Here is an 18,707-nt window from a genome sequence, read left to right on the forward strand (position 1 = left end):
GATTCTGCCCCTCTGCTCTGCTCTGGTGAGACCCCACCTGGAGTACTGTGTCCAGCTCCAGAGCCCTCAGCATAAGAAAGACACAGACCTGTTGGAGCGGGTCCAGAAGAGGGCCATGAAAATGACCAGGGGGATGGAACAGCTCTGCTATGAAGAAAGGCTGAGAGAGTTGGGGTTGTTCAGCCTGGAGAGGAGGCGGCTTTGGGGAGACCTTATTGCAGCCTTTCAATACTTAAAGGGGGCTTATAAGAAAGATGGAGACAAACTTTTTAGCAGGGCCTGTTGCAACAGGATAAGCGGTAATGTTTTTAAACTAAAGGGGGGTAGATTTAGACTAGCTATAAGGAAGAAATTTTTTACGCTGAGGGTGGTGAGGCACTGGCCCAGGTTGCCCAGAGAGGTGGTGGATGCCCCGTCCCTGGAAACATTCAAGGTCAGGTTGGACAGGGCTCTGAGCAACCTGATCTAGTTGAAGGTGTCCCTGCTGATTGCAGGGGCGTTGGACTAGATGACCTTTAAAAGGTCCCTTCCAACCCAAACTATTCTATGATTTCTAAGACCTAGGCTACTGGCAGAATCTCCTGGAACCAAAACAAATCCCTCTCTAATACGGCTCCTTCTACTTCTCCTTTGCTCCAGAAGAATCACTATTCTTACTGCATCCACTTCATTTCCTTTTCCCATAGGAGCGGTGCTTTGTTTCCTTACAATCAAAGCATCAGATGACTTCTTCATCTAATGCTGTCAATGGAGCAAACCAATGCACAAGCCAGATACCTTCACCTCATGCTGTCAAGTCTAGCTACACCACACGGTTTGCTGTAGACGTACTCAAGCTATCTCTAAGCCCAGCTAGTCTATCCATGCAAACTGATGTTGTTCTGACATCCCCCAAACCAATATGACTACTTAAACCTGGGCAAAATCCATCAGCCTTGCTATTCAGCATGGGTATTGCTTACATTTCCAAAATGAGCGCTACCTCTGCTGTTAGCACCACGCACTGCTGCGCAGCAAAGGTAATGCCACACTTGCTCTATGGTGCACATCATAGCAGACAAATTTATTTACTGTCTTACTTTTCTAGGAGAGACAATTAGTCAAAAGGTAGGATCCTTGAAGGCAGAGCTGAGGTTCCCTGTGAATACTCATTCATCAACAGCTCCCGCCAGCTGTGCCCTATGTCAAAAAGCAGATTTCTAAGCCTTGGGAACTTGGACACTGACGGCTGAGAGAACGCTCTTCCATTAGTCATAACTCACAGTGCAAACAGCCTCTAGTAAACACAGATGCACTGGGGACAGGGATTAACCCAGAGATGAGGACACTGCAATGAGTTGCTCTATATTTGCCTTCTTTAAATCTGGTTATTGTCAGAGGAGTAAACAGACCTCATCTTTAGCAGCAGTCTCCAAAGGAGCGCTGCTAAAAATCAAGGTTAACGCTACTTCTTGAGACACACAATTACACAGAGGGTCACTGCAAATTTGCTGGGACATTATTATTAGTCCTTTGCATATTGAATATGACTGTCATGGTATTGGGGATGGGAAGAAAGAATGTAGGGAATGAGGGCAGGAAAGGGTAAACACTTCTAAAAACACCTTTATACTGCAGGAATACACCACCTTTCATGTGAAACTAGGACAGACACACAGCCAAATCCTAGCGAGAAAGTTCCTACTGAGAACTAACACAAACTCCCACTCCCCAGCACAAGCACTGCTACAAAAAAGGGCTGCCACCAGCTTCTTTTAACTTCTCTGAAAGCGATGGGCCCTCTTCCATGCTCAAGAGCATTTTCTACTGTCACTGCTGTGGCTCCATTCAGACAGCCTCCTGCCTGCACCCAACATGGAAGGAGCACTCCGGTATTTTGAACTGCAGGCATGAAATAGAGACAGCAATCACCTGCTCTAATGGGCCACACTTAAAAGAAAGCCCATGGCAGTGGTAAGCCTTTAAGAGCTGAAGGAAGGAAGAAAAGGCTGCACGGGCGGTCGATTCTCTCAAGAGGACAGAAGTTGGTGTCCTCTTTACACAGACTTACAGTAGCTTAGCTGAAACAAGGGAAACCTGTGCACTGACACTATACTCAGCCAGGCATGATTAGGTTTTTATTTAAATCTGCTGTCAGGCAATGCTCATGGGAACACACTTTAGCAAAAGCTAAATGAGCTCAGCTGAAATTAGAGCACTTATGTGACATTTTGCACTCGGTTATCAGTTTACTGAAAAGTACCAACACCACAGCATAAGTCTTCTCTCTCTTCACAGGCTTTCTGAGCTCCTGTCAGGCATACCAGATTCATTTACAGGGAAATTGACAGGGACATCGCTAAAAAAAAAAAAAAAATATTCTATTACAAGCATTTTGGTGGATGTTCAGCCAGCAGAGGACATTTCAGACTGTTGTTCTGGATAACTGCAGAGGTTCTTGGGAACTTATTTGCAAAAGCATCTAGGGCTAAAGAGAGCACACTCCAAATGAAGCTACAAGCTATATGGACCTTTAACACTAGATAAGCAGATAGGGTCACTACGTTTGTGCAAATTGCACTTAAGTGCCCCAGGTCTCTGTAATTCTATGCATGTGTTCTATTCAGCTGAAACGGGACGCACAAAACAGTTCATAATACTGAGCTCCTCTGCACGATCTCTTCTTCTCCCCCCCCCCCTTCAAAAGGTCAGGCAAAAGCTATTAAAGGAGGTCCCCATGGATAAGTGGTCATTGTTCCATTGAAGCCAGTACAGTAAAATATTTCATCAAGGATGATTTAGCTGCCTTGCTCTGCCTGCAAGCTGAGGTCTGAGAGGACCCTCCTGTGATGTACTCAACTGGAGCTCACAAGCCCTACTGTTCAGCTGGGGCTTTGCCCATGAGCATGATGTATCCAGGTCACTTGATTGCCAACACAGGAGCAAAGAAAATTTGTGTAACGTGGGAACGAGATGGCAAAGCCCATCATTGTTTTTGAAGACAGAGAGCCACAGAAAACCTCACGTTTCAGATACTTGCCTCAACCTTGATGGCACAGCGCCCAATTGCTCGGACAGCCTTGCGCACGAAGTCAACATCCACCTCAGTAGCATATTCCTTGAGCTCTGCCAGGACCTGCAGAGAAAGCACACCAACGTGAGTCCCTGGGGTCACACAGAGCAAACATCCCACTCTGTCAAATGATGCTACTTGAATACCAGAACACGAGCAGGATGTATTCTTCCACAGCTAGCCACACACATTCAAAGCTAACACAGTCAAACTCTGCAAGCAATCTCTATCTCTGAAACTCACTGGCTTGGATTAGGCAGCAAGACTTGGTCTAGGCTGGCCAAAGCCAAAAGATGGCTCGGTCTAGATTATTTTCAAGTTTCCCCAAACAAAAGCTAGGGGCAAAATCAGCCCTGCCAAACTTAAATGTTGCTACTCCTTCTTACACTGAAAATACAGTGAAGTAGGGGTCGCATCCATGCACACAGATTTTATGTACCATTTATTCTACTTATTGTTGTATATTCATTGTATGCAAAGCTCTCAGCAATCACCATTTTTGATCTCTCCTTTTCTGTGCTGAGATGAACCTCTGGATCCCTACTGGATCCAAAAGGAGGATGCAGAGGAGATCTGAGGACACCCTGGAACACCTATACAGAGATTAATAACAGTGTGAAGATATTTCCCCTCTTAAGAACAAGATTTACTATTTTGACTCTTTTTTTTTTTGCTAATGGAAACTGAACAAGGGCTTAAACCAGGACCTGCTGGGATCTTACAGGCCACTAACTAAAAAGCTACTTTGTCTTAAACAAATCACGTAGCTTAGAAAAAGTGATTTTTAAAAAAGACCCCATGCAATTTATATTCCCTCAAAATCTCACTTGTTTCAGTTTCTCATGTCAAACATGACATCAGGGATTTCATTGTGATGTCACAAATAGATTGCAAGGGAGAGGTGAACAGCACAAAGCAAGACAGTTGTTTGAAAAATCTCTAGTCGATGCCAATTGCTCAGAACAATGACAAGATAAAGAGGCCTTGAAAGGCCAGACTGCAGACAAATAAATCTGCAAGGAGTAGACAGGACATCTGTGTTTTTAAGTTTTATTATTTCCTTGGATGATTTATGTTGCACAGTACTTAGAGCACACTGGTTTAGTAGCTTATGCTTTTCAAATACTGCCCGAGTCCGAGTGCCTCGGATTCAGCTAGTCTGCTGCCTTAGTCTAGGACAGGCATGGAGATGAAGAGTCTCGACAAGCACACAGGGAGGATGCAGGTAGAAACCTGCTCTCCTTGGGTCTCATTTAAGGGCGTATTTCTGATGAAGCTTGTGTTGTTTTTACGAATACCTCTTTAGAACCAGGAAGAGATTAATTCATTAGTCTGCAGATCCCAGTCCCAGACTCTGCCCTCCAGACACCACTGCCTTTCATCCAAACAACCTGCATTATCTAAACATCATGCATTAAAATTGGTATGGAGCCTACCAAGAGTAAATAGAAAATTCTGAATAGATTCTCATGGAAACTGATTTTTAAAATGTTTTGCATGTCCCCAGCACAAAAGGGGCGTGAATTACCTTGCTCTGTTCCAAAAAACATCAGAGAAGAGAGCTGAAGAGAGCTGCTTAAAAATGTCACATTAAATAAAAGTGCTTTGAGACAATTAGGATAGGACAGTAGCAGCACTAACCAGAGGCATTAATCATTCTGCATTAGTGTTAGGTCTTGTGGCCAGGGTGCCACTCGAGAACACTTCCTTTAAGAAAGGAATTTGGATTAAAACTACATCAAATCCAAGGAGGGTCTACACTGTAAAGCAGTCTCAATTCAGCTTAGCTTCAGCTTTGTGCAACTTCCACTCTGGAAGCAAGTTAAGCAAAGGTTATTTTAGCTCTGAAGAGTGCCTGTGCAAGGGTTTAACAATTTAACTAATACACTTGAAATTCACACTTCAGTAATGTTTGGCCTTTCTGAATGCCTCCATTACAGGCACACCCCTCTCACTTGAAACAAGCCTCTCATTCCAACCTCAGCACTAGCAGTGACTCATTTGACAGGAGACATCAGCTCTCCTCCTGGAATTGTAATCTGTAAAGCAAGAACTACCAAACGGTCACGATGCCAAGACATACCCTGCTATTAACTTTTAAATTATGGAGGAAACTCCACACCTCCCATTAAGTAGCTGCAAAGAGCACTATACCAGGGACAGTGATGCCTAAAAGCCAGGACAACACTAGCAGTAGTTGCATACATCCTCATGCAAGGACCACGAGAGGGTTTTCCATCCCCAAAACACATCAGAAGTTCCTCAGCTGACCTGGGCAATGTTTGCCTGAGAAGCTAGGCGGATCATGATGTCCAGTTTCTCCAGTTTGACATAGATGGGGTCGTTGTACTTCACAAAGAATACCTTGATTTCCTGTTTCAGGATTTCAGGCCTGGAGGGAACATAACATTGTTTCACTCAAGACTGGTAAAAACAATGGGCTCTATCCTAACCAAAGGTATCTTTTGTTTAGAAATCTACCCAAACATTCACTGAGAAACAGAATGGTGTCATTTTGTGTCCAAGACACGCAAACAAACATATGAGAACAACAATTTTAAGAAGGTTAGAAGGCTGGAGAAAAAGATTGTTTAAATACAAAATGCAGAATTCAAGTGTCTCTAACTATGCCTACATCTCTACTTCCTCCATTTGAACTGCTGAGCCAACCACTGCAGACAGTCAGTGGATGTCAGAATAACATCCTCATCTCAGTGCAAAACCCACCTCCAAACTCATTTTCTGCTTTCACTTGCGAGATGCCAGTGTACAGTAACTCTGCCCCGAATACAATCACAAAGTGCTATCCAACCTATCCCACCTTTCCAGCAAGGAACAACAGTATTTAAACATGCGCATGGGAGTAAACTGGTGAAAAAAAACCACCTACTGTATGTCAGCATGTCACCAGCCTGGCTCTTCTACGCTGAAGAGAATAGTATAGGCACATTGCGTTTCTACAGGTCACTATGAACTGTACAGTTACACCCTCCTTCCTACCTGCAATCTGATTTATACTATAAGGAGAGGGCAGCTCTTACTGCTCTTAAAAAGGTGGTGAAGAGCGAGGCGGGTAAAGAGATACTGTATGATACTGGTATCACAAGTATGCTGTAAAGAAAACTAATTCAGGCTACCAGAGTCATGAGACTGTTTAATCCATCCCTTGAGGGATCTGAACCTGGATTAAATGAAGTTCTGTGCATGTGGAAATATCTGAAGATCTGAGATAACCAGATGCCCTTTGACAACCCAGGAATAACACCCCCCTGAGGCTTTACCTTTTCTGCACAATCAAGTTGATGTTCCTCAGGGCAACATACTGAACTTCGGGCTCTCCAGACAGCAGGGTCACCAGCGGAGGGGCAAGTTTCTTCAGCAGCATGTTGTAATAGTCCGAGTCCTTGGGAAGAAGTTCCAGGAACTTCATCAAGACTTTCACTGCTGACAGCACCACTGCCGAGTTGGCGTGAGACAGCCGAGGGGTCACTCGTTCACAAATACTGAGACAGAGGAGTAAGAAAAGGTTCACAGGCATTTCAGAATGTCAATTTTTTCAGATCTTATCTGAATTTAGGAGACTGTACATGGCCAAAGACAACTTCTTCAGACACTTCTTTGATTTGGTTTTGTTCACAAAGAACAGGCAAAGCCCTACTTTCCTGAACACAGCAGGAAGCAAACAAGAACTTCTCCTCTCACAGCTTCAAGTTTCTCTCCTGCCACAGTTAGCTCAGGAACTCTTCCAGCTCTCAGCGTTACAGTCCCAACGCATGTTCAGTTTTTAGTGCTTCCTGCCTTTGCCTGGTAGTATTCTCTATTTCTGTGATCTCGTCTGTCACTTACAAACACAACTTTAACAAAACAGCTATCAGAAAAACACTTTAGCCCCCATATAATCATTCAGAGGTGATACACACTTCTGGCTTGCTTGGGGTGTTGCTGCCATTTCAACCATTTGTTTCTGCAAAAAAAGGTGTCTGTTACTCTGAAGATATAGGGAAAAAGTGACCTAAATACCCTCCCAAGTCTCAGCTTCACCACTTGCCTCAGTGGATCCTATAATCAACAGCATCCTAAACAACCCATCCCAAGCAGAAAGGAAGTTTGGGTTCATATGGTCTTTCTTACAGCATCTGTCAAGTTTATTCCCACCCCCTCCTGCATATTGCTAACCCAGAACAATCTTATTCCCATCTGTGCCTCAAAGTTTCTTTCCCTGAATGATTTGCTTTCAGCCACCCTGGAAGGGAAGCAGCATGGCTAAGTGAAGAGCAGAGGAGTCAAAGTCGTGGGCAGTCCCCAGCTGCTGCTGCCCAAGGTCACCTGGCTTGCCAAAGCTGCTTCATCTCTCCCTGCCTCAGTTTCTCCATGCACAGGGGTAATGACACCAGCCTTGCTGTGAAGGAGAACCCTATATAAAACTAGGTGCTGCCATTCTCCTATCTGAAATAAGGCAGGCTCTGAGAGTTAAGCTCCACACAAAGGAGTAAACGTAGTTACTGCCCATCCAGTTTTATACACCACCCTTCAGAGGAATTACAGATGAGGAACAGGGACATGTTCACAGTTGTTCAAACTAGTGGTCCCTTTCTGACAAAGCTAGGATAATACTGGCCTGACACCCTGGAGATGTCTGCAGGTTTCTAGCACTCATTAATAGCCGTTCCTGGCACAGAAACAGAGCACAAGGGGGAAGGAGGTAGAAGGGAAAAAAAAAAAAAACAGCAAGGCTACTGGCAGGCTTTTTTAAAAAAAGTGGATTATCTGCTGTGCTTCAAAAAACAGTCAATGAAGAAACCCATCAAATTCGAGAAGGCCTGCCCAGGATTTTGCATGTGGGCTTGTACCCCTTCCTCCCCCTCCACCCCCCACATCATCTACATGAAATATATCAAGTCTGAGAATCCCTCTGTTCCAAGTAATTTTCCTTGCTGGTTCCTTGTTCAGGTATAGAATTTTACTTTTTGTGATTCTGGACACAGATGAAGAGGAGGCTTGAAGTGCACGAATTAACACCCCACTACCTACACCCTAAGGTCTTTGTATTTAGGTTTAGTCATTGCAGCTAAAGGTAAAAGCACAAGGGTGAATTTGGAGTGATAAGAAAAGTAATTTCCTAGCTTTATTTTCAGTTCTATCATATCACAGACTACTTTTTAGTTGGAAAAAATATTCCAGTCTCAGACCTGCAGTACTTCGGAAGCCCCCAAACCTGTAAGGGCTTCTTGCCTCTCAAAGTAGCAAAAACAGATTTGAAAGCTCTGCTTTAAAACAGAAAATCCTCCAAACAATGCTTCCAGATGGGTCAATCATTGTTATAGGTTTGGTCTTGGGCTGATCCCTTCTCAGTAGTGCCAGTTGCCATAAGAACTAGCCTTTTAAATGGAAAAAAGTTAAAAAAAGCTAACGATAAACAGAGAAAGTGGTTCTGCAAAGGCAAGGGGCAGGCTTCCAGCACCAGACCAAACTACCAAAAGTTGCCTCCCTTTCAAACCTCTTTTACTTCAAGTCTTATTTGTGCTGTTACAGACCTGAACAGAGACACCCCCCCTGTTATTACAAGCCCTTTTCAGAATTGCAACACTGCCAGAAGCCTGCAAGTGCCCCGCTACCAAATAACCTTGAATGGCCGGTGCAAAGAGCAGGAACAAGCATACCTCTGAGCTTCGCGATCATCCTTGGGGTTGTAGTTGGACAGACAGTCCAGGATGAAGATCTGGCCCCACTCTGTGCACTCATTTAAAGCTGTCAGCAGCTTGTTAATGTTCTGAGGGTTCAAATCCAGCAGGTTGCTGTTGGGATGCGATTCACTGATTTCCGACAAGGCAGCCACAGCGTTCGCTACCACCTGGGAGAAGAGAGAAGAAGATGCGTTCTTTGCTAGCATGCCACCAGTGGCTTGGCAGGGATTAACTTGGGCTTAGCATGGGTTACACATGGGAAACAAGCACGGAGATCCTCGTGTGTGCCATCAGCTGCTCAGCAGCAGCCGCCATGTCAGTATCTGAGCCTTCAGGGACCCAGTACAACCTCACAAACAACCTGGAGAGCCCAAAGCTCGACTGTAACCTTGCCCTTTGCCAAAATTTGAGGAGTCTCTTGGGGAGGAAGTGAAAGAATAGCAGAACAGCAGGAGGGGGCTGCTGACACACAAAGGAAACACGAAAAGCCAGCATGGGTGCAAAGAGCATTTTGCTAGAGAAATTACAACTTGAAAGTATTTTTGTTGAAGACAAACAAAAGTTAAAGTCGCCTCTGGACAGAATGGGGACCTGGGACTAGGACCTCACAACAGACTTTACTCTGGAGGGAGCTAGAGATGGCATCAGAGAGTATCCACACGAAACAAGAACATCTCGCCTTCCTGCAGGCTCCAAACTTCCACCCTGGCTTGCTTTAAGTAGGCATCATCTCCCCCCACTTCCAGGAGATGCTCAACTGATATAATCAAGGTCTCAAAACCTCTCATTGCCCTACTCGTTCAGGAATGGATGCCTCTTGCCTCATTTCCCCTTGGCAGTCCTGTGGCACACTCCTTAACACGATCCGAGAAATGAGAAGAACCCTCTCCTCGGTAAGGGATGTCAGGTGCCAGGCAGCCTGCAGCTCTGCAGCAATTCTGTCAGGTCACCCAGTTTGAAAGCAAACACAATTTCCCTAAAATGGACAACTCCTACTAAAATTTTTAATAACACATATTTCACTTCCAAATAGTCTCCATAGCATCCATTTGTCTGCTTTACAGAGTTCCCTTAAAGCAAGCACTCCAGCACAACTCATCACTGAAAATATTCTTGTTACATTTAAGACTATGTAAGGTCTTCTCTTTTCTAAGCATGGATGAAAGGAAGCAGAGAGGAGATCCAGGGTCCAGCTTGACAAGAGCAAGAAGAGGGAGCACAACTTCTAATTCTTAGTTCCATGCTCAAGTTCAACAGTTATTCTAACAGATGCCATGTGAAGATTTTTAAAATAGAAGAGTTGCAGAATATATATACAAAAATAGAAAATTTGCAGACATCTTATTTTTTTAACTGACTAGAAAAGGGATTTAAGCCTGAGTTTGACACACAAAACTGATATACCCTATGAAAAGGCATTTTCAGGATATTTTACAATGTATATCATGTCCAGCCCAACTGACAATTCATACCTGCTAAAATGAAGACTTAAGCATTATCTTCTATGGGATTAAGGCAAAGAAACATCTTATCTAAAACTGATTCTTTGGATGACTAAAGATGCTTTTGATGTAGTACACTGAAAACAAGAACAGCGCGACCAGAAAATTCTCTGCATTGTTCCCGTCACTGCTTGTCATTAAACCAATATATTCCAAAGTCATTGCACAAGCACAGTAATGTTGATTGTTTTGCATTTCACACCTAGAGGTCAGAGATAGGATTTTGATCCAAGATTTTATGAATTTCGTTAGTTAAATGAGCCTTCTGTCACCAAAATCATTAGCAATCAGAACTGCTGTCTTCTTGTACTGTTTTAATGAGTAACTTATTAAGATATGCTGCTTATTCTTCCCATTATTTAATTTGCCTAATTCCTGAGTGGTTAATGTGACACAGCATAAAACTAAAGTAAAATAGAGTTTTAATTTCATCATGTTTTGGAAGTTTACAAGTGAAGACAAATCATAAAAGCAACTGAAAAGCTCAAAACCATTATGAAAAAGCACTTATAAAATGAAATGAGGACTTTGGAAAAAAAAAAAAGTAATAAAAAAGTGACAGAGCCAAAGCATCGCAGAAAGGTACCTGTCAGCTGTATGAAGGAATAGGGCTGAGCTTTGGCAAACGCACTCACACTGCCAGTCACTCCCTTCATTGCAGTAATTGGGCCAAACCCTGGGGCAAGTACAAGTCAAAGCAGCTGTGCTTAATTTCTTTCCTCGCAGAATAAGTGAAGTCTATTACTTTGAGTTTGCCACAGGCAAAGGGTGCCCAGAAATGCTGTTACTGTGGGCTGCCTGGTACACAGTAGCTCCAACCCAGAGACCTGACCGTGAATGAGGTCTTGCTTTTAGGACCTTTTTGTGCTCTTTTCAGGAACTAGCATGGCAGCGTAAACGCAAGTGTCCAAATCAAAGCTGAGGATGGGACACTACATGGCAACGCGCTAGATGTCAGATTTCCATTAAAAGCATCCATGAGAAAGACTGTCAGATGGCAAGACGCACTTAGGAGTATGGGCTGTGGTCTCCTTGGGTGTTACAAAAGAAAAAGGACTGGAAGGGGCTGTGAAACATTTGGTGGTAGCTCAGTTCTGCCAGATGGGCTGGGATATACAATCTCATAGTCCATAATTACAACTGGTCCTCACTTTCTACCTTAGCAGAACAGTGCTGCTGTCAACAAGATAAATTAAGCAAAAGGGGATAAGGGAAGGGATGGGGAATATCTTCAACCTTTAAGCAACATTTATTTAAAAAAAAAGTACTTGCTGGCGATTCGCACTGAACATATTGATATGTTACGGTATGCCAACAAAAATAATTAGCATCTTCAAGGCTTTTTACACAGCCACAGCACAGTTGAAATGAAAACAGATTTCAGGAACCAGTCCAACATAAACACTGGTTCAAATATGCACGCTCACCTCTCTTCATTGGCACTGCCATTGGCTTCATTACGAGACAGGAACATAGAGCAATACAAGCCGGCACTGCATGGTTTCATTCCACTACACAACTCCTACTTTGCTGACAGCTCCCACCAAGCGATGGCTCAGGCAACATGTAAACAAAGATTGAAGCGTTGTCCACAGTTTGGGATACTAACAGTTATCACTCAGGTATGGAAAAAAAGTCCATTAAGAACCAGTGAACACCAATTCATGTATTACATCAGCTGGTAACCTAGTATATACTTTGGCAGTCACGTAAGTGTCATTGGAGATATTTAGAAAGATGTTTTGGCCAAAGAAAATCTACAACATCAAAGCCGAACCTTAAGTCTTCAACTCAGTTGATACTCCTTCCTTAACAGAGCAACACAAGATAGTGAAGTCCAACTGCACTGAACAGCAAGTACAAGGTACAAAGTGATAAAATAAGCTACACAGCAGGTTGGGTTTTTTACCTTGAAAATAAACAGCAGTGATGATGTACTTGCTGGGGGGACATATCAAAAGTACAGCTAAAGCTTTACAAGTGGTATAGAACGAAGCTCTCCATGGAAGTGGCGAAGTTTCACAGCCAATGCCATACCTTGGCTGAGGAAAAAAAGCCATAAGCTTCTTTAGCAAACAAAGTATTCTCTGCTTTTCAAAACATGCAACAAGTTCATTGTGATGAGAAACCAACCAAGAGTTGGATAACTTACTTCACAGATTGGAAGAAGGAGACTAAAAGGACAAGAAACTAACATCTAGTATAGTCTTTAGTTCTCAAAAATAATAAAAACCCCCTGAGGTCAACCCACTAGCCAAAGATATGTGAGCCCAAACAATTAATGAACAGGAAAAGCTTTGAAAAGCTTAAAATTTACAAGTTAACTCCATGGCAAAATGCCTCACTTGACTCGCAATTAAGAATACCGTCTTTAAGCTAACAGCTACCAACCAATGAGAATCAGCCTAAAAAAAACCACCTAGAAAGTACAAATGCAGAGCAGATTGAAGATTTAATAATAATAGGTCCCTGGCTTGCTGATTTAAATCGGTTCATCCTGGGACACTTCAACATTATTCAAATGCAGTCACAGCAACATCCCGTTAGAGCACAGTTGAGCTGAATGACAATAAACCTGCTTTTTGGCTGGAATTTCCCAACAAATTTAGACTCTCGGAGAAGTGTCATTGGGATGAGGATAATGAAGTCTCACAGGCTCTTATTAAAAAAAAAAAAAACCCAAACCAAAAAACCCCGCATTTAAAACAACATTACAGATTTAACAAGAACCCAACATTTTTAAACCCACCTACAGACAAACCCCCTCTGCAGCCAGAGAGACCAGATCTGACCTCACGGAGAGCTGCAGAGGTAGGAACACTGATTTGCCAGTTATTCCTTCTGGCAGCTCAAACCTTTAGCTCAGAGCAAATGGTATAAAATACATCAACAAGGAGGAAGGGGGGGTGAGTGAAAACCTGGGTGTCTGCCTATCAACCCACACGGAGAAGCTTTGCAGCGGGTGGGGGGGACAGGAGGGAAGCTAGGCAGATCTAGAACACCAAACAGTCAAAGCAATCAGATTATTTTGCTAGCATCCCAGACTAATTGGAAATTAAACCAAGCGTGTAACAGAGTTAATGAAATACAACGTTCTGCTGCTTGAAACAGGAACCTCTGGCTTACCATCCCATTAAAATGAGGAGAAAATGAAGAAAAGGAGGAAAAATTAAGAGACACTGAAAAGATGCTGAGGAAAGGCAGCCTTCCCCACATAGCTGGAGGCTCCTACCCTCAAGAGAGCCAGGCACCACGTGATGTTTTTGAGAACAGAGAGGTGCTGATATTTTCAAAGAGCATGCTGAGCTTGCATGGCACCTTCGTGTCATTTAAGCACAGACTCCCAGGTGGGATATTAGGGGCATCCGCACGGATATGTGTTTCACAGGGCCACTTGTTTTCACAGCCACAGATGATGCTGTGTGCCTGAAAGGTCCCTAACAAGTACCAACACAGACAAGCTCTCTCTCCTGAGTACAGGACCCCTACTTCTGCTCATGTTAATTATATCTTTCATCTACAAGCCCCCCTTTACTTCGCTTCCCTAGAAATGGTCTACAAACTATTAAAATGGCCCAAGCAGGCAAGTCAGAGCCTCTATGAACCTCTCACATCGCTAATGCATGTAACGTGTGTGGCTTTAAATTAAAACCCTGTGAGACTAACACATCCCCAGTCTATGAACAGTCTTAGAAAGTAACAGCTCACCTGTTCAGCCTTAATTGTGACAGATTTCCAGAGCTCTGGGTAAGTCATTCATCTTCCACTAATTCCATTGCAGAAGGTTGTACTTTAGTGCCTAAAAGCCTGGAACCGCACTACTGGATAAGCGATCAGTTCCTGACCACGTCCCGAAAATTGCCTGGGTGGGGAAGACCTCCTGCTTGCTTTTTGCAAGTGGAATGAATTTTTCTGGAGGTGGCAATGGAAGGGAAGTCAAAGTGTTACGCCTCCCACCACATGCTTGCCCTAACTGGTTTTTGCACTTCCCTGCTCCTACTATGCCCTGCAGAAAAATGCCACTTTGTGGCAGACTAAAACACCATTCCTGCTCTCGTGTCCTTACAATTAACACATTCTGATTTTGCAAGACAGGAGACCATACTTCCCCCAACTGTTGAACCTCTTGCAGTAGGTGGGCAAGAAGCTGTTCAGGGATGGCTCCAACACAAAGGGTTTCTCCTTGGTACGGCTGAGCCCCCCAGTGCAGGCAACTAAGATCTATAGGAAGCCACCAAGGGTCTGCAACCTGCTATGCTTCTTCCAGAAAGCACCATGGTCTGATCCCAGCCTGGATCAGGCACCTATCACATACCAGGGAGGTTTTTTTTGCAGGTTTTTTTGTAAGGCCCTTTGCAATTTTCCTTGCAGAGGTTCTCACCGGCACCACCCAGTGGCAAAGAGGGCTGTCTCTCATCCAAGCAGCTATTTAGAAGAGAGGCGCCAGCCAAGCGTCAACAAAAACCTTAAGGCAGCCCTAGAAAGGGGGGTGCAGAGTTAAAAAAACATCATAGCCACAGCGTTTTGTGACAAATGGTGCTTGTCAATAGCTAGAAGTGTCTGTTCCGATCAAAAATGTAACATCCAGACACATGTCAACAGAATTCCCCAGCACTCTAATTGATAGTAGAGATCCTGGAATTATCTATTCAGCAAGACTAACGCTTTGGAAATTAGACACATACTGGTGGCAGTAATTGGAAGGAGACAGGTCTCTGATGGATGAATTTGTCAATTAGGCTTTATAAATAAGGAGTCTGGGAGGACAGACTCTGCGGAGTCATGGAAATTCATGCATTATTATACAAACTCGTTGCATCTCTCTGCCAGAGTGTTAGTATTCAAAAGGCAGGGAAAAGCACAGCTTCTACAGAAAGTGCTCGAGACCAGCATCCCTCATCCACAAGCCTACCAAAAACAAAACAAAAAGAATCAGGTCCCACATACAGGCTTGAAATTCCCTCAGACCTGTTTAGGATGACAATCTGGAGAAAAAAACAGCTACTCAGTAAGTCAGACTGCAGCCTTCCTCTGGAGAAGCAGCTGCAGGAGCTCAGCCCGAAGCCTAAACTGGGTTTCCACAGGCAGAGTAAGCAGAGTCAGCGTGGCTAACCAGAAGCTGTGCCATCGATTACAGACAGCAGCTCTCCCTTCTCCCCCAGTTTAAATCTTTGCAGCCTGACTGCTGCAACACAAGCTGGCTTCTGAACTCCCTTGGTGACCTCCCACATTGCCTCTTTCAAGCATCCCACCACATACATTAACACAGCCACTGTTTTATACAGTCTCCTCTGCAACCTCTACCTATTTAATTTCCAGCTTGCTACTGCTAGCTGTCTGTTTACTTTGCAAAAAGTGTTGCTCTCCCTCCTGGGCAGCCTCATGTAAACAGCAGGAACGCCCTATAAAGAGCCCCAAAGTGAAGCCACCACTCTTCATCAGCCCCTAAGCAATAGTCTCATTCACTGTAACATATCCAACACTGGGTAAACAAATTCCACCTACCGATGCCTACAAACGCCATCAGGTGTCTCCTGGAATGAAATATTATCTCCACCTGCAGCACAAATAGATTAAAAAAAACCCAAACCACACACAGGGCCAACGCAGACACGACTGCGGGACTTCAAGATACAGCCTTCATTCTGCAACACCTAGGCTGAAAAGAAGGACATTTTATGGCCGGTGAGGCAGCCAGGGTATCTTGGAGGCAGCCCCCAACATGCTGCAGAGGCATAGCCCACAGCTTCCAGCAATATTCAGCTCCATACTAGGGTGTGAATTTTCAAGTCCTTACAACCTTCATGAGCAGGAATCATGAACTCATCCAGCAGTGGTGGTTCACTCCTTGTACTAGATAAAACATCAGCTGCAGAGGGGAAAACACACAGCTGTGAGAAGTCCAGGTTTCCCCATGAGGAACAAGTGCTTTCCTGTGCCTATGAAGAAGGTGATGTTCCACTCCCTGTTGTGTCAGAGAAGTCCCACATCTCAGACTGCCTCCCACAAAAATCCTTTTGGGACTCGGAGGACCACCAACAGTTTCTCAGCAAGGGGATCATTTCTCAGCTTTATTACACAAAGAGGGATAAAATTCCTGCAAAGTATGCAGCAGAGGACAGTCCAGGAGGCACAAGCTGCTTCTGTTTCTAAACAGGCTCATTCCTCAGAACATGGTCTCAGAAAGACATACTGCTTGCCAGCTAGTAAGAAAAAAGAACAAAATGAGGACCTTCTTCCTCCGTAAGGTCATCCAGGAAGCCCAGACATACGCCCTGAAGTTCTGGCTGGCAGAGGAGGAACCTACATGGCTTGCAGTCACAGCAGGAGAGACAAGAAAGCACTGTGATTTATTTCAATAGGTTTTTAGTCTAGTCTGTGAACTACAGAAACTCAATACTGCTAAAGGGAATTCTGATTAGATCAAGATGGACCTCACCACCTGTGTTGCCAGAGCTCAAGAGATTCCCTTCATAGCGCAGGTTATTAAATGCTAAAGGAAAAAAAAAACAAAACCACAAACCACAGGCACAACAAAAGACTAATTATATTCCACACAGTGTATTTACTCATCAGCTTGTTATGTGATCTCAGTTTACTCCATATTGATTCACAATACTGTTTCTCCCAATAAACTGTGATGTGTAGATGGTGTAAAACATGACATATTATTGGACAGCACATAAGTGCTATGTCTATACAGCCCATGAAAACACAGGAGCAGGACAGCCACACCTGTGAAAGCTTTGATCCAGCACATCACAGTGACAACACAGAATATGAGGAAGAAATGCTACAAGAAGGAATTAAAAACCCAACAGCACCTAGAAAAGATCTGGGAGAAGGTGACATCAACCTAACTTAATCCGTGTGAATACCAGGCAGATTGACAAGAAAACTATTCCATGGGTTAAAAGTTACCCTAGAAGGTCAAGGATTGAAAATATTTGGAGAGGAAGGTTGTTCCATTCAAATATTAGAAGACCAATAAGGCTTAAGATGGGTTTCCTCTTATGTTTTTCTGCTAATATTTACATTCCTGAAGAAAACCAAGTGCAGTGATAAAAGCCAGGAGGGAGCGAGTTACAAAATAAGGTGTCTAATGACCAACGGCTTTGGTTCTGCTTTACACTGCTGCCATCTCGTGGTCTTGCTCTGCATCACCAGGGCTCAGCGCTTGCTCCAACGATGAGCAGTCAGTCATTAGGTCCGATTCACAAATGTCAGAACAAGACAGTATCAGGAAAAAGAAAAAAAAAAAAGCTTGTCCAAGATTTCAGAGCGCCTCTGGCCATCAGTAGGTGCGTAACAGACCTACCTCTCTCACCCCACTATTATCTACTGTTGTTGGGTGTGAATGGTGTTCTGCAGTAATCTGCCATCCCGTGTATGAGTACACAAAAATCCTGGGATGTCATACTGAAACCGTATTTTGTTAGAACAACATGAGGATTATGGGAGGACATGCTTTCTGAGTTGCGCTATACCAAAGTTACCAGCAAGAAAGGCCCTTAGGACTGAATAAGTCCAGCAGCACGCTAACAGCCCAAAGCAGCCAAGCCCTAGCTTTATACTCATCCAGACCCGGTTCTGCTGAGCTTCATGCAAGGAAATGCACAGCAAAAAAGGAGAAGGGTTTGCCTTAAGACAGCTCTGGGAAGAAATGAGGGTTCCCTCTATGGAGGCAAACTCTTCAGCAGGATCCCAAGTGACAAAGGGCAGCCACAAGCACATTAGGCCCATCTGTAAAATGAGATTAAAGACTCTGTCCACAATCAAACTTCTGCAGTGTAACCACCCAGTAACTGAACCATGCCCTTGTACGCGTTACTGGCCCATTGGCTGCACAAGGTAAGACATCTCAGATAACTCAGCTGAAATGTAGTAAGCCACCAACCCATCTGGTAACTTGCCATATATATCCATATCAATATATATGCAACTAGAAGTTTGAATTAATTCATCCAGGAGAAACTGCAAAGCTACCACAGAGATTTTTCATAAAAGGCTAGGGAACCACCAGACTCGGGTGTCAGTCCTTTAATCACAACTACAGCCAGCTCATCTGGAAGGGTGTAATCCTACAGCTGTTCAGAAGGTCACTGTATTACTGTATTTGAACAAAGGCCAGATCCTGACAACAAAAAGCCCAGATAAAGGGGGAAAGCACCTTGGCTGTGCACCTACAGCACCTCAACAGGACTTCAAAGCAATGCCCTGAACATCCCCAATCTCTGTTTGCACGATTCTATGATAATAAACTATTAGTCCAAAAATATGGAAAAAAAAAACCAAACCCAAAACATTTCTGACAAGGTCACCTCCAACTTAATCAGACATCATTATGATGAGGGTGATTTGAGCTGATAGAAACACACACCCTGATCTCTGCACAATTACAAGGCAATTAGCAAGCCACAGATGGAGTTGTTACTCTACCCAGCGCTCAGCTAGAATGCTTAGTGTTTG

The 18,707-nt window shown here is 43.9% G+C and overlaps 1 protein-coding gene across 5 annotated transcripts in view; it reads right to left on the minus strand.

Moving 5' to 3' along the window:
* Positions 1-18,707, minus strand: part of AP2B1 (adaptor related protein complex 2 beta 1 subunit) — an 81,919-nt gene that overhangs the window by 54,783 nt on the left and 8,429 nt on the right. For all 5 annotated transcript variants that reach the window (XR_002086301.1, XM_009286937.2, XM_019474117.1 and 2 more), the window contains 4 exons: positions 8,713-8,903; positions 6,334-6,555; positions 5,324-5,444; positions 3,020-3,115 (listed from right to left, as the gene is read on the minus strand). Coding sequence is in view for 4 of the 5 variants with exons in the window: in XM_009286937.2 (XP_009285212.1) it covers positions 3,020-3,115; positions 5,324-5,444; positions 6,334-6,555; positions 8,713-8,903 (630 nt within the window). In the remaining variant the exon portion in view is untranslated. The remainder of the gene's footprint in view (positions 1-3,019; positions 3,116-5,323; positions 5,445-6,333; positions 6,556-8,712; positions 8,904-18,707) is intronic.

The sequence above is a fragment of the Aptenodytes forsteri genome, unplaced genomic scaffold (assembly GCF_000699145.1).
Source record: "Aptenodytes forsteri isolate BGI_AS27 unplaced genomic scaffold, ASM69914v1 Scaffold188, whole genome shotgun sequence".
NCBI classification, from domain to species: Eukaryota; Metazoa; Chordata; class Aves; order Sphenisciformes; family Spheniscidae; genus Aptenodytes; species Aptenodytes forsteri.